The sequence below is a fragment of the Anguilla anguilla genome, chromosome 6 (genome assembly GCF_013347855.1).
Source record: "Anguilla anguilla isolate fAngAng1 chromosome 6, fAngAng1.pri, whole genome shotgun sequence".
In the NCBI taxonomy this organism is placed as follows: Eukaryota; Metazoa; Chordata; class Actinopteri; order Anguilliformes; family Anguillidae; genus Anguilla; species Anguilla anguilla.
Genome location: NC_049206.1, coordinates 2336555 through 2351991, shown reverse-complemented (window position 1 = coordinate 2351991; position 15437 = coordinate 2336555). Strand labels below are relative to the sequence as shown.

The following is a 15437-nucleotide window of genomic DNA, read 5'->3' as shown; positions in this document are numbered from 1 at the left end:
GTGAGAATAGAGATGCTAAACGGAGGGAAAGCAGTGCCACTCAACACGGAGGAGCTGGATAGATGCTGAAGCAAGGCAGGTTAAGCACCTGGTACAACGGCTGGGGCGTCCTACCGGGGAATCGAACCTGCGACCTTTAGGTTGCAAGACCAGTTCCTTACCCAGTGTACTACACTGCAGAGAGGTCTTATTGGCTGCGATTTGGGCAACAGGAGCTTGATGACTGCACTGATTCTGGACCTCAGTCTTTGAAATGAGCCTCTGCCTTTGGCTTTAGTGCCAACTAAATGTAAATGGATGCAACGTACAGGCAAATGCTGTGTGTAAAAAGCTGTGTACGTCGCTCTGGATAAGAGCGTCTGCTAAATGCCTGTAATGTAAGGTTTCTCTCCCGGAACTCTTAATATAGCCATCTTACCATCACCACTTAACTGGCTTCATAACTCCTACCGCAGCTCCGGTGTAAAATGGCTGTGCTCACGACCCAAGCTGCTGTGGCGCACTCACAGCGACTCTGGAGGAGAGAGCTTAGCTGGTGGAGATTCGCTCTGCAGGGCAGCAGGGCAAAATGGAGGCTCCTCTCTCTGAAAGGAGGCCCGTGAGACGGAGTCTGAATGGCAAGGCCGTTCTCTTTCACCGGCGGCCAGGAGGAGCAGCGAAGAGCAGGGAGCAGGGGACAAACGCGGCTGACTCACTACCCAACGGGACGCTACAAACCTAAACCTGCACAACCGCAGCTGCCAAAACCAGGAAAATCACCACAGCCCGCCCCAGCATGTCAGCCAATCACCACAGCCTGCCCCAGCGTGTCAGCCAATCACCACAACCAGCTCCAGCCTGTCAACCAATCGCCACAGCCCAATCCAGCGTGTCAACCAATCACTGCCCACCGCAGCCCCTCGTCAACCAATCACCATGGTGCACTAACGCTCCATTTTCAGTACCCCAAAAAGACGAGCCAGCGCACGGTCGAGCTTCCGGAAAAATCCTCCGATGGCAAACAGGCCACTGATAAAGGGGAAGGAGACAGAAGCGCATCCAACACCACTCGTCACCATGACAACACGCCACTGTTCCTTTCCTGCATCATGACTGGCCAGATACTTCATTTGACCTTGGCAGTCTAAATGGATACACACCATTTCTCTATTCAATAAAGCCTGAACCTGACGGTGAGTGGCAGACACTCAGGTTAGGTTTTCCCATCCGTACCTTTGGAAATCTATTTAATCCAGAGTGAACCCCAGCAATCAGGTTTAGGGGAGCCAAGGGACACTTTTACAGGTGACTCCAGACAGAGCACAGCTTGTGTGCGGGATAGAGACACAATCAACTGTAAGACACATATTTAATAGCACAAAATGCATACAAACACAAGGCGGTTCCCTGCATATGGTCTAACCCGTCGCGAAGATGCCTAATCTGGCCAATCCTCACCTATTTAGGTGGTGTTCTATTTAAGGCTTTATAACTCCAGATGTGAGCATCACAGAGACTCATAAAATTTCTTTAAGCAAGATACTTGTACCATTTACAAAACTAACTCAGATGAACAATCTCAGAACACCAGCATCCTGGCCACTAGGGGGCGTGTAAAAAGGGGGTAATTGTTAGCAGCCACATTTATTGCACCCAAAGCAGAAAGTGTTCTGCATGACGTTAGGTACAGCCAGTGCATGGAGAGTACGCATTGACTAGGTTACAGCTTCTCAATGCATCTCCACTGCTGCATAAACCCCAACCTCAATGTCCACAGAGCCAGAGACTCAACCTCATTCTCCACAGAGCCAGCGACTCAATGTTGATATCCGGACTCGCGTGTCACAATGCGGAGTTGGGCCCTATAGAGCGGCTCAGTCAGTAAAGACGCTCCTAAGGAGTGCAGGCTGGGCCCTATAGAGCGGCTCAGTCAGTAAAGACGCTCCTAAGGAGTGCAGGCTGGGCCCTATAGAGCGGCTCAGTCAGTAAAGACGCTCCTAAGGAGTGCAGGCTGGGCCCTATAGAGCGGCTCAGTCAGTAAAGACGCTCCTAAGGAGTGCAGGCTGGGCCCTATAGAGCGGCTCAGTCAGTAAAGACGCTCCTAAGGAGTGCAGGCTGGGCCCTATAGAGCGGCTCAGTCAGTAAAGACGCTCCTAAGGAGTGCAGGTTGGGCCCTATAGAGCGGCTCAGTTAGTAAAGACGCTCCTAAGGAGTGCAGGCTGGGCCCTATAGAGCGGCTCAGTCAGTAAAGACGCTCCTAAGGAGTGCAGGCTGGGCCCTATAGAGCGGCTCAGTCAGTAAAGACGCTCCTAAGGAGTGCAGGCTGGGCCCTATAGAGCGGCTCAGTCAGTAAAGACGCTCCTAAGGAGAGCAGGTTGGGCCAAATTCCAGCTTCAGTGCAATAGGAAGAAAGAAAAAATGAGGCAGAGGCTATACTAGCATGGTTCTAATGCTTGTGTCGTTGATGTAGATGTGAACCAACATACAATGGCAGAAGGACCCCAGTCACCACGCTTCCCGTTCTCCCAGGCTATTTGCCAAGATTTTCATAATGAACACGAGGTAATCTTCTCATTATTCATCTCTATCGGAGAGCATTCCACCTCTTTCCTCGTAATTATTTTTAGCACTATTTTACCGCCCAGTCATTAGCGCCGAAGGGGAGCCTGCCAGGAGTCTCGGCATAATCTTCTTAAACACGCGATAAATAATGCCATTTTAAAGTCTTACTGACATTTATGAATCAGGCAGAACACCAGAACGCGTGACACAGCGCGTGGCGGGAAAGAGTCGTCTCACAAATCCCTCCATACAGCCAGGGGTTTGATTCTGCAATAGTACACTTTCTGTATGATGATCCCATCTCTATCTGTAACACTCTCTGCTTTCCCCCAGTTTAACAAAGGGGGGGGGGGGGGGGGTAAATAAAGGAAGGTAGACTGTCCTCCTAAAAAAATAATTTCCGATTTCATCAGCCAACGAGGGGAAATCGCGTGTGAGAAATAGCTGTAGTCTTTGGGGTGCTCTGGAAAGCAGCACACAACAGCCGTTAGTAGAGACCAAGGAGACCGTTCGTTTAACATTAATTTCAAATGTCACACGAAAGCCTTGTTCAGCATTATCGTTTTGAATTCGTGCAAAAAAAAAAAAAAAAGTTTAAATGAATCTGCTGTGCGCTTTGATGGCCATTTCCCTCTCTTTGGCGTCAGTGCGCACGTTATCACTCATGCACAGATATTCAGTGATACCAGCGTCGCAACTCACTCAGTATATTACAACACACAATGCTTTAGCGTTTTACTTAGCGAGTAGGCTAGTGCCACATGTAAAGTTGATGCATTAATGCAAAGGACACGTCAGTGAAATCGATGAATGACTAACAATGTCATTTGAAAGGTGATCTTCACGGGGTCGGCCAGCTTCAGAAACGAAATATTCGTTTAAAACTTCCTAAGATTCTTAAGAGAAAATAAACACATTCTTGGAGTTAGCCGACCAGACGGCAACTGCCGTGTTTCTTCCAAATGCAATGCGCTGCTTACTGAATGTCCTGCGTAAAACGAAACTTCTTTTGTGCAAAATCTGGATAAGTGTCGCGCTGCTGCAATATCATCATACTGAGTACATTTTAATGTAATGTGTTGTAACTACTTAACGTTACACAAGTCACATCACGCCTGATACAAAATGTAAATTTGAGGGGGAAACAACGATACAAACGTCAGCTTGTGTCAAGCGTTCGCTGGAACGTAGCACATTAAACACAGGCACGCAGATTAAACTGCTTATCAATTCCACACAGTCTCTTTTACACATCGACTCCCCATTTATATCGCAACCTAGCAAGTAACGTTAAATTATAGATTTTTTTTTACCTGTAAAGGTGTGGTTTTTCATCTTTTCCGCTCTGTGTTTTCCCCAAAGTGACACTTCCTTTGCCCTCGTCTTCAGTGTTAATTCAGATATGCGAGCGGGCAACTGGAGCTTGGCGCGGTCAGAGCTGGACTGGAGACATCAAAGCCGGGTGTCCGAGAGCCAAGGAGTCTCGGTGTTAATTATACAAGCTAAAGATCTACGGGTTAGCTACATATGATAATTTACCAGCACCTATATGACACATGAAAACCCTATTAAGCGCGTTGATTTTTCTCCCTCGGGTTGACAGTGTACGTGATACGATATGAAACACTGACAGACTATACCAATGATCTAGTCCACTGGGAGCGGTTCCCCTCTGCATGATGTGAGAAAATATTCCTCAATGCAACGCAGGCCAGCACTGCCATAATTGTGACCGACCCGTGGATAAACAATTTTCTCTCTCTCGGCGAAGTGTCATGCACACTTAAGTTGTTTCCGTTGGGTTTTGTAAATGTACAGCCTACTGTCGTATTAAGGGGAAAACGATATATAGAAATAGTGCAACGTGACACGAATATGGAACAATAATTTCATGAGGATAACACAACTTATTGCCGTCGGCATCAATAACGGCTGCGCTCGTGCTGGACGGTGTGCGCACCTGTTGCTAGCGACCAGTTACGCCCCATAGTGGCAAATCAGACATCCTCCCCCTCAATTAATCTCCTCTTTCAATTAATTAATGCAATTTTAACCCGATTAAATCAGAGATGTTCAGCGTTTATCCAGAACATTGAGTCAACTTCCAGAAGTCCTTCACAGAGCTCCTTCTCGGTTTATATTAGGGATCTTAAACCCAAAGCCCAGGGAGACACTGCGTTGGCCGGTTTTTATGTGTACCTGCGCTTAAACGTTTAATTTAAGCACCTGATTGGCTAAAGAGTCTGAACACCTGGTTTAAACTGGCTGCTTTCTGAAAGCAAGTCACTAAGGCCTCCAGGGCTGGAGTCTGAGAGCCCTGATTTATCTCAACTTGTCCTGTTAGATGAATGTCATTTTAGTTATAACTGAATGATTAGCTAATCCTGAACTCATCTGCATGCCTAGTTCTCTTCACCGGCTGAAATATTAGCACATCTACACAAACTGACAGTGACTCAGGACAAGCAACTGTTGGCCAGGGCTGCCCAACCCAGTTCCTGGATATGTACCATCCAGCAGGTTTTAATTTCAATCCTAATTTGGCACAAGTGATTCTACTAATTAGCAGCTCAATGAGATCTCTGGCAGTTGAATGAGGTGTGCTTTGTTAGGGCTGGAGTGAAAACCTACAGGACGGTAGATCTTCAGAAACAGGGTTGGGCAGCCCTGCTTTGGCTGTTGAATGAGGAGTGCTTTGTTAGGGTTGGAGTGAAAACCTGCAGGACCGTAGATCTCCAGGGACAGGGTTCACAAGCAGAGATGAGCGTCGCACTTCTTTCAAAATTCAAGTTCGTTTTTAAATCATTGCTGCAACTCCCCAAGCTGTGTTTGTTAGGAAAAGTCATTTAAATGTTCAACCTTCATTTGTGGTGTGAACTACAGAGTCTTTACTCAGTAACATTCTAAGACTTTTAAAAAATAACCTTGCGAGACTGTCAGTTCTGATCTGATCTGGGCTTCACTAAACAGTCCTCCTCATTAGTGCAGCCTGTACCTCGTCTGAACTGGTCCCTCCAGCGGCTCCAGTGGAAAAACGCAACACACGCGCTTGAGGAAAACAGGACAGTCCTTTTTTCTTTCTTTCTTTGTTTAATTCAAGAGCGGGCACACCGAGCTGCAAGCATGGGTAGCATCAGAGACGTACGCACGTGCAGTCAGACGCATCAGAGACGCACGCGCAGTCAGACGCATCAGGCGCACACGCGCAGTCAGACGCATCAGAGACGCACATGCGCGCAGTCAGACGCATCATAGACACACGCGCAGTCAGGCGCATCAGAGACGCACGCATGTGCAGTCAGACGCATTAGAGACTCACGCGCAGTCAGACGCATCAGGACCCACGAGTGAGCTGGGGTTCAGGGAGACTCAGTCAAAGCTGCCCCCGCCATCAGACTGTCAAACCTCAAGGCAACGTACCAATCGCTTTAAATACAACGAGCAACACTCTGTAAACTGTAAAAGTGTCGGAATGTTCTACGTTCTACACATCTGTGAAAGGAGGAGGACAGCATTGGTCCCACAAAATGGTGGTGGTGGTGGTAATAATTATTATTATTATTATCATTATTATTATCATATGTGCAGGACCACAAATCAAAGCAACTGCGTGCGTACATTGTGAAATACTGGAGTGTTTGAAAAGACAAAGAGGGGCCTGCTGTTTCTCAATTTTCACTTTTTAATAAGAATAATGGATGCATTCCATGGAATGTAACATTACATAGGCTGATGAGGGGGCGGGGTTGTCTTTACAACATAGACAAAGGGGGCGTCTGATTCATATATAACCGCTTATATACAGATCAGAGGACAGGGATAGGGAGAAGAATGGTCTGGTTTGCTGCTGCAGTGTGTTCTGGGCAGGGGGCGGAGTCTGCTGGGGCTGGGGGTGGGGCTTGCTGGGCGGGGCTCGCCGGGCCTAGCCTTTGGAGACGGCGTACTGGCGCAGGAGGGAGGAGATGTCGCCGGACTCTGTCACCTCTTCGGGAAGGGAGCCCTCCTGGTCCTTGATGGAGGGGTCGGCCCCGGACTGCAGGAGCAGCTCCACGATGTCGCCGAACTCGCACGCGGACGCTGCGGGAGGGGGGAGGGGAGAGGTCAGCTGACCGGGCCGCTCTGCCTGCGACCTCGCGTTCACTGAGCCGCCACTCAGCAGCGCTCTGACCACTGCTCTGTGACTGTTCTGCGTCTCTGCGACTGCTCTGCGTCTCTGTGACTGCTCTGCGTCTCTGTGACTGCTCTGCGTCTATGACTGTTCTGCGTTTCTGTGACTGCTCTGCGTCTCTGTGACTGCTCTGCGCTTCTGTGACTGCTCCGCGTTTCTGTGACTGCTCTGCGTCTGTTCTGCGTTTCTGTGACTGTTCTGCGTTTCTGTGACTGCTTTGCGTCTGTGACTGCTCTGCGTCTCTGTGACTGCTCTGCGTCTATGACTGTTCTGCGTTTCTGTGACTGCTCTGCGTCTGTGACTGTTCTGCGTTTCTGTGACTGCTCTGCGTCTCTGTGACTGCTCTATGTAGCCCTGAGAATGTTTCATGTCTGTGACTGCCCTATGTAGCCCTGTGAATGTTTCATGTCTGTGACTGCTCTATGTAGCCTTGTGAATGTTTCATGTCTGTGACTGTTCTATGTAGCTCTATGTCTACTTTATGCACCTGCACGATGTTCAGTAGCTCTGGGATCACTCTACGGATCAATGGGACCGCTTATGTAACCTGTTATAACCGCCCGTACGGAGCAGAGGGAGCAGCCGGGCGTGGCCGGGGCGAAGGGCACGTGCGTTCGCCCCTGTGCCAGAGCTCACGGGATAAAACCAGCCGTTTCACCACATCTTACACGGGCACCGGGAGCGAAAGGGGTCTCACCGTAATGCAACGCCGTCTGGCCTTCATCATCCTGTAAGAAAGGAGGAAGAACTCTGATCAGGGGCAGAAACTCACCACAACCTCTGCCACACACACGCGCACGTCCACTGACAGCATCTCTGCACATACTGGACATGCGTAAAAAATGATTATTAAATACATAAAAGCAGAACAACGAACGAAAGCTCTAAAAAAGCCAGGGTCAGACAGTCGCCAACATGCAGCCGGCGAGCCTGTTCGAGCTCGATTCTGCTGCAAATTATGAGGAAATGCTGAGTGTGAAACTGCTTCCTACTGGTTCTCTGAGAGCAAATACATGAGCCCAGTAAAGGCGTTGCATACTGACTGGCTTCCGGTACTGGACAGTTTTTACGCATCCACACGATGACCAAAGCTCTTTACACCAACACTGCTGAATTTAATTACAACACGTGAAAGTAAAGGGACTGTTTTCTACACCTCTAAAGAATGAGTCACAATGGTTAGACAGGGTCTGCGTGGAGCTTAGAATCAAAGGGAAAAAACATCTGAGCTCATTAAAAAAAAAAAAAACTTTTCTACAAGCCTTAATACACGCGGTGAAATCCTGCTCTGCCTAAATAAATGGGCTATTCTCTCCATCCTTCTACAGAGCAAGAGAGTTCCCAATCAACATCAGGTCCTAATGAACCATCAGAACTATTCACACAAAACTCAGTACATGTAATTACACCAGCATTAGTAATGCTAATATTACGCTTTTAAGCCAAACTTCATTTAAAACTGTAAAGGAAAAGTCCATGTAAACATTTGGTGTGTTAAAAAAAAAAAAAAAAAAAAAAAGAAAGAAAAACTTCAGCAGGCTAGTAAATTCGACCCATAATTTTACTGATAGATAATGAGGTTTTCTTTTATTTTTTTAATTAATGTATCAACATATGAACAGCCAATCCAAACAGAACTGAATCGGCAGAGGCCAATCACACGGTAACTGGTGGGCAAACCCTGTGAACCCTATGGCTCACTCAGGGTGAGGGGGAGGGCAGGGGGGTTGGTGGGGTGGGGGGTGCAGTGAGTGGGCAGGGGGGGTGGTGGGGTGGGGGGTGCAGTGAATGGGCAGGGGGGTTGGTGAGGCTGGGGGGGCGCAGTGAGTGGGCAGGGGGGTTGGAGGGGTGGGGGGTGCAGTGAGTGGGCGGGAACATCAGCAGAGGGAATAAAAATCACTCTGCAGCGGCTCCACGGCGACTTCTTCACCCCAGTAATGAGCCATAAACCGCCACAGCTGTCAGTCACCGGCCGCTCTGCGGAAGCGCCCGGTTGCCGTGAGAAACGCTCGTTACGCAACATTGCTAGACACGGACACACAGCGTGCTCTCCTCTCTCTTCTGTAAAGAAACGCACATCCACACCCACGCACAGCCCAGCACAGCCCAGCACACAGCCCAACACACAGCCCAGCGCACAGCCCAACACACAGCTCAGCACAGCCCAGCACACAGCTCAGCACACAGCTCAGCACACAGCCCAACACAGCCCAACACACAGCCCAGCACACAGCCCAGCACACAGCCCAGCGCACAGCCCAACACACAGCCCAGCACACAGCTCAGCACACAGCTCAGCACACAGCTCAGCACACAGCCCAACACAGCCCAACACACAGCCCAGCACAGCCCTGCACACAGCCCAACACACAGCCCAACACAGCCCAGCACAGCCCTGCACACAGCCCAGCACACAGCTCAGCACACAGCTCAGCACACAGCCCAGCACACAGCCCAACGCACACCATAACACACAGCCCTGAACAGCGCAGCACACAGCCCCACACAGCGCAGGCCAGCACACAGCCCTGCACACAGCCCAACACACAGCATAGCCCAGCACACAGTCCGGCACAGCCCAGCCCAGCCCAGCAAACAGCACAGCCCAGCCCAGCCCACATCCTCACCTGGCTGTTGATGTCGGCGTTGTTCTTCAGCAGCACAGATACCAGCTCCTTGTGCCCCCGATCGCACGCCCAGTGGAGCAGCGCTCTCCCCTGAAACACACACACCCCAAACGCTCACTAACCCTGGGTCTCAGTCCCTCAGTCACAGTGTCTCTCAGTCACAGAGTGTCTCAGTCTCAGTCTCTCAGTCACAGCGTGCCTCAGTCTCAGTCCCTCAGTCTCAGAGTCTCTCAGTCACAGAGTGCCTCAGTCACAAAGTCTCTCAGTCACAGAGTGCCTCAGTCTCAGTCTCTCAGTCACAAAGTCTCTCAGTCACAGAGTGCCTCAGTCTTAGTCCCTCAGTCACAAAGTCTCTCAGTCACAGAGTGCCTCAGTCTCAGTCCCTCAGTCACAAAGTCTCTCAGTCACAGAGTGCCTCAGTCTCAGTCTCTCAGTCACAAAGTCTCTCAGTCACAAAGTCTCTCAGTCACAGAGTGCCTCAGTCTCAGTCTCTCAGTCACAAAGTCTCTCAGTCACAGAGTGCCTCAGTCTTAGTCCCTCAGTCTCAGTCTCTCAGTCTCAGAGTGTCTCAGTCTCAGTCCCTCAGTCACAAAGTCTCTCAGTCACAGAGTGTCTCAGTCTCAGTCCCTCAGTCACAAAGTCTCTCTGTCTCAGTGTCTCAGTCACAGCGTCTCTGTCTCAGACTGTCTCAGTCTCTCAGTCTCAGAGTGTCTGTCACAGTGTCTCTCAGTCTCAGAGTCTCTCTGTCTCAGTGTCTCAGTCACAGTGTCTCTCAGTCACAGTCTCTCAGTCCCAGAGACTCTCAGTCAGAGTCCCTCAGCCACAGACTGTCTCAGTCTCAGAGTCTCTCAGACTCAGAGTGTCTCAGTCACAGTCTCTCAGTCTCAGAGCGTCTCAGTCACAGTCTCTCAGTCACAGAGTCTCTCAGTCAGAGTCCCTCAGTCACAGAGTGTCTCAGTCACAGTTCATACCCACAGGAGGTGGCTTTACTGTGAAGGATCGCGCACAACCTATACTCCATACAGCTTCCTCACACACCTCCTCGTCTTTGAGGTTGACGTCCACCTTCTTGGAGTCGATGGCCTTGGTGACGTGTTCAATGTTGTTCTCTCTGCAGTAGTCAAATATGTTCTTATCCTCTTCCCTTTGAGAAACAAAAAACAACAAGAGGAGTCAGACAGCAGGCAGACGCTCCTCATCTTAATACACACAGCAACAGCACCTGCCAAATTCATCTGAAACAATATCCAGTCCTTCCTGCAAACCATTTTAGATTTTCCCCCAGAATAGCGAGACAGGTGTACAGTATTCTCACAATATGAGCAATATTGAGCAAGAAAGCTTCGACAAAATTAAGACACAGTCACACTGACTAAAGCAACAATAAACTGTAACCAGGGCAATTTCTCTGTTTCCAACAGCCATTCAATAATCTTTTCCCCTGTTCAGCACACTTGCCAACAAATTCCTTTCAAAGAGGAGCTCTGTCTCATGGAGCTTGAAATATTTGGGTTTTTTTTTTTTTTTTTATCCCCTGAAGGCAATTCCGATGATAGCCGTCAGTATCATACATTAATCACTGAGACAGGACCAACTGCATTAATTTCAACTTCAGCAACTGACCCATTTTAACCTTCACCCTTATGTCATCATAATGGAAGCCTGCCTGTTGAGGAGCCAATCAGAGAAGAGACTACTCTTTGGGAGGATCTCCATGACTGCCAGAATGAGAGTTAGTGTTCCAAAGTTATGGTCTCCATTTTTCCACAGTCTACTATACTTATAGGCCAGTCCCATCGCTGCAGTGTCCAGCTGTGGAATGAATCGGTCTCTGAAGCACACTCTCCGTAAAGAGTGCAGCCAGTGGCCAATGCCTTCCACCGGAACGTTCCAGCAGCTCAGGCGCGTAGCCAATCAAAGACACCGGCAGCCCACAGCGTTTCACCGCCTGAACATGACGCTTTGCATTTTCTCCTCCCTCTCAGAACCGAACCGTGAGGCCCAGCACGCCGCTGGGGCGTGATCTCGGCCTCAACTACGCCGCCGCACTCTGCTCGGTCACCTGATCTTCTCCTCCTGGAAGAGGGAACTGACCGTCGCTCCTCCGAACCCCGTCCGACGCTCTCGTCCCCTTTTGTCCGACATCTGGAACGGGAAACCACGACAACAACAAAAAAAAAAACACCAATCAGGGGCCTGTATCACCAAGCAGGATTACCGAGTCAGCTGGATAACTGCACTGAGTAAAACCTGGAACCCTCGCAAATCTGGAACACGGACTGCAGTAAAAAGAGCTGTTCCGGGTTTTACTCTGCGCAGTTACCCAGATAACCCTGTAATCCTGCTTTGTGACACCGGCCCCAGGACTCAGGCCATGTGACTACACCCTCCATAATTTAAGAGGGGTGTCATCACCCAGTAACCCAAACTCCTCTCCAACACTGTGTGGAGAAGGTATTGGATTGGTGATGTCACCTCTGTGTTCCACATTGGTCTCTGCCACCTGAAAATGCACTGCATTTTGATATGACAAAGCCCCCCCCACCCTTGGACAATGAAACACTGCGTTTGCCATAACAAAGACAGCAACTCACTGCAGTTTTTCCTGTGTTGTGCATTCATGGTGGGGGGTGGAAAGGGTGGGGGAAAAAACCCAGCGTTATTTTTTAAACGCCTGTATTTTCCAGTCTGTGTTTCATTCCTGTTTTTATGGAAGATCATGCAAAAACAGCTCATCTTGCGAACACTTCGCCCCCGGGGGGGACGCACGTTTACCGTTTTGCTGCCTTCTGGGTCGAGGGCTTGGACACAGGACACGTATTCCTGCATGGCCTGCTCTGCACTCATATCCCCCAACTGCTTCCAGGCCTGCCTGTGACAGACACAGCACTGTCAGAGCTGCACAGAGCTGCGCAGTAAAACCACACAGACATTTCTGCAGGGCTCGCCCTTCCTTTAGTGCTTCTAGTTTATCTACTGCTCTCCCTAATGCATTCCCCAACACAGCCTTACTGCTGGCTCTAGACTGAACTCCAGAATGCAATACATGAGTGGGGACTGGCATTCCCTTTCCCTTTGGGAAATTGATTTTAGTTTATTAGACTTGATTTTTCAGAAGAAGAAAAAAGACTAAATGTAAACAAGAAGCATTAATCATCTGATAGCGCATAAAATTCAGATTTACAGTTTTGTGTTTTTGAGGACGTTTAAAAATGAATATGACTGCACACTCACCATTTCCTCTGGCCTTCAAAGTCGAAAAACCCTGGCTTTGCTGTGTTGCACTTTCCAACTTTGACCTGCAGGAACAAAAGAGTGGCGCTCGTGCACTGCCTATGAACAAGCTTGATGACAAAAAAACTTGCATAACAAAAGACGTAACTTTAAACTGGAACTTCTAGCTACTTTCTGTCTTCTTTCTTGGTGTTGCGACTCAATTAACATAGCTAGCAAACATGCTATTGCGCATAACAACGCAAATTAGGTACATCTACAGTGTTAAAGTTTTATGACTGGAAGACTAAACTGTAAATTAGCTACAGTTAGCTAGCTAGCTAGCTAATACGCACGCTATGGAATTAAGGAAGTTGCATCGGTCAAGTTAACGAATTCGCACGAGTGGCTAGCCAGCTAGCTAAAACACATTGCACATACTGAAAATAAATGCTGTGATAAACAAAACTGACGGACATCTGCGGGTTTTAAACAGCGAGACTGAAAATGCGTCAGCATATCTAATTACCTGTTTATACCTGGCGTACAGGTACAACAACTGTTCTCTACTGGCGTTCTGCACAAGACTGGGGAGGCGATCAGCCGCAGCTTCGAATTCATTTTCCAGTTCCTCTCCTTCAAGACGATGTCCCAAATCCACAGCCCCGCAATCCACCCCCCGTAGACCTAAATCCGAATCTGAATCCGATCCACCGAGTGGCTCTCCTGTGTCGGGCCGTGCCGGATCTGTACCTGAGCCCGTCGCAGAGTCAGGGGAAGACGATGGAGATCGGGACGCCATATTTATTGTTTTGATGGAAGCGATGAAGTGGTTCCTATGTCCTCTTAATCTTTTCTATTCTAGACACCGTTACAGGTGAATTCGAGCTATGGCTTATGTAGTGATAATTGTTAAATTGGAGAGCGCAAGCTCGTTTTGCACCGAGTTACAGTCGGACGCGTTGTAAATATGGTCCCTCCTTGGTACGCTGTTATGAAACGCATATACTGAAACAACGACTAAAAAACGATGGTTCCGACGTTAATCTTACGACCGCAGACAGTCTTCGTCTATGTAGAGTCGTTCCAATTTAGCGTTTAGAATTACAGAGCATAATATTACAATTACATGTATGAAAACAAAAATACCTTATTTTGCTGCTTGATTAATCTATGTGAAATTCGAGATCCGAGTGATAATACTGTATAGGCTATAATATAAAACAATCAATTAATAATATAAAAAATTGTTCAAATTTGTTTTATAATTAAGCACGTAATGTATTGAATCATTTACATAACTATGGACATGCATGTAATTTGAATCTGCATGCGGTTTAAGCTATAGTTTAAGTCAATATCAAAGTAAAATTCTGAAATAACATTTGCGGAAAAATAATATTTAACGACAGGCTGTGTCATAGTATAATAACACGCCAAAACAGAAGTTGCCATATTTAAGGAACGGTTGTTCATATCGTTCAGATTTGAAAAAATATTTCTGGGTGATTCTGGTATTATTTGTATTTATTTGTATTCTTACGGGTTATGTAAATTCTTTGCAATTTTATTTGAATCTCTTTAAGTGCTTTGGAACAATATCAAAGTTTCTGTTTTTCTTATATTTAATACAATGATTAATGCTGAATTGCGTAAACCCACTATGCTTAACATATATTTTCCAACAGAGGGCAGTATTGTCAAACTAACACAGTTGTTTTGTGGAGATCGGGACAAACAACGTTTTAGGGGGAGGGATTAAGGGATTTTTTTTCTTTTAAAATAAATAAATATATTTGAAGTTTTTTCTTTTCTTTTCCGTAACACAGAAACAATGTGACCAGTTCCAAATGTGAGCAAATAAAATGCATATTAATTCATAAATATGAATTATGTCAGACAAGATTTTTACATTTTTTGTGTCATCATATATTATTAAAAGAAAATAATTACACTCAAACAACTCAAAAATCTGCCTCATGCATAAGCTCTGTGCCAGCAGAGATACTGTGTAAAAGCACATAATTATTATGATTGTGGTTATGATACTACACCGATGATGATGATGACGATTACTGTTACTGTAATTACTGTTGTTGTTGTTATTCATTCATTCAACCTTTATTTACTTCTCGGAAGACGCATTGAGGGAACAAGCCCTTATTTAAAATGGTGCCAAGATTACAAAACACATTAAAACAACAACAATACTTTAATAATTATTTGCGAAGACGTGTTTATTAGTATTATTGAAGAAGAGAAAGAAAGGGTCAGAGAAAGAGGAATGTCATTTATTTTAAGTGAGAGACAGTAAGCTGGCATTTACAGCGGTCCCCTGCTCTTGCTAATGTGAGCTGCTCCCGTGCTGTTGTTGTTGTGGATCTCTGACGTGCGGGTGTTACACGGACAGCACCCTCCCTGAGGCCCTGTTGTTAAACAGAGCTCAGCGGCCTGACCATGTACCGCCTGGGCTGGAGAGCCTGTGTGAGCTTCAGGCAGAGGGAGAGCCGGACAGGATTCACAGGCGCTTACTCATTCACTGGAGCGCACTGCTGGCAGCGTGATCCTGACAACAGGGACGAGGCTGCGGCCTCTGTCTGCAGGCCCAGGATGAGACACGCACACAGCCAGGAAGCCAGAAGGAACAGCAGCGGAACAGAACTTACCCAGAGGACAACGAGCACCTGGAGGGGCTGACAAAAATAAAAGTACATTTCTTTAAAAAACAAGCATTAAAGTGAATGATGCAGAAGCCGGGTCACTGAATCAGAAGTAATCAGTGGTCATCTGTGCTTCACGTTACAGAAAAAGGTCCTAATTATATGTCTATAACTGCCCCATGCAATTCAAGCACAGCCGGATGTTTAGACGATCCTCTGCATCATGCA

General features: G+C 47.5%; 2 protein-coding genes across 2 annotated transcripts in view; both read right to left on the bottom strand.

The window, feature by feature from the left end:
• Window positions 1-4694, bottom strand: part of LOC118229538 (voltage-dependent R-type calcium channel subunit alpha-1E-like) — a 91625-nt gene extending 86931 nt beyond the window's left edge. Inside the window, exon 1 of the mRNA XM_035421571.1 lies at window positions 3855-4694. The gene's annotated coding sequence lies outside the window, so the exon portion shown is untranslated. The remainder of the gene's footprint in view (window positions 1-3854) is intronic.
• A 1509-nt stretch (window positions 4695-6203) lies between these two features.
• On the bottom strand, window positions 6204-13558 carry acbd6 (acyl-CoA binding domain containing 6). Its single transcript, XM_035420500.1, has 8 exons — window positions 13079-13558; window positions 12571-12635; window positions 12112-12208; window positions 11399-11481; window positions 10375-10480; window positions 9337-9426; window positions 7407-7437; window positions 6204-6618 (listed from the first exon to the last, which is right to left on the bottom strand). The coding sequence occupies exons 1-8, from the start codon at window positions 13349-13351 to the stop codon at window positions 6464-6466; spliced, it is 900 nt and encodes a 299-aa protein (XP_035276391.1). The 5' UTR covers window positions 13352-13558; the 3' UTR covers window positions 6204-6463.
• Window positions 13559-15437: the final 1879 nt, after the last annotated feature.

What these genes read in the sequence shown, in the direction of transcription:
- acbd6 (XM_035420500.1), bottom strand. Translation starts at nt 13,351, where the DNA reads ATGGCGTCCCGATCTCCATCGTCTTCCCCTGACTCTGCGACGGGCTCA. An exon ending in ACCCAGAAGGCAGCAAAACG is followed by an intron (nt 11,482 to 12,111) that starts GTAAACGTGCGT and finishes TTCCCGTTCCAG; the next exon opens with ATGTCGGACAAAAGGGGACG. An exon ending in TTCCAGGAGGAGAAGATCAG is followed by an intron (nt 10,481 to 11,398) that starts GTGACCGAGCAG and finishes TGTTTCTCAAAG; the next exon opens with GGAAGAGGATAAGAACATAT.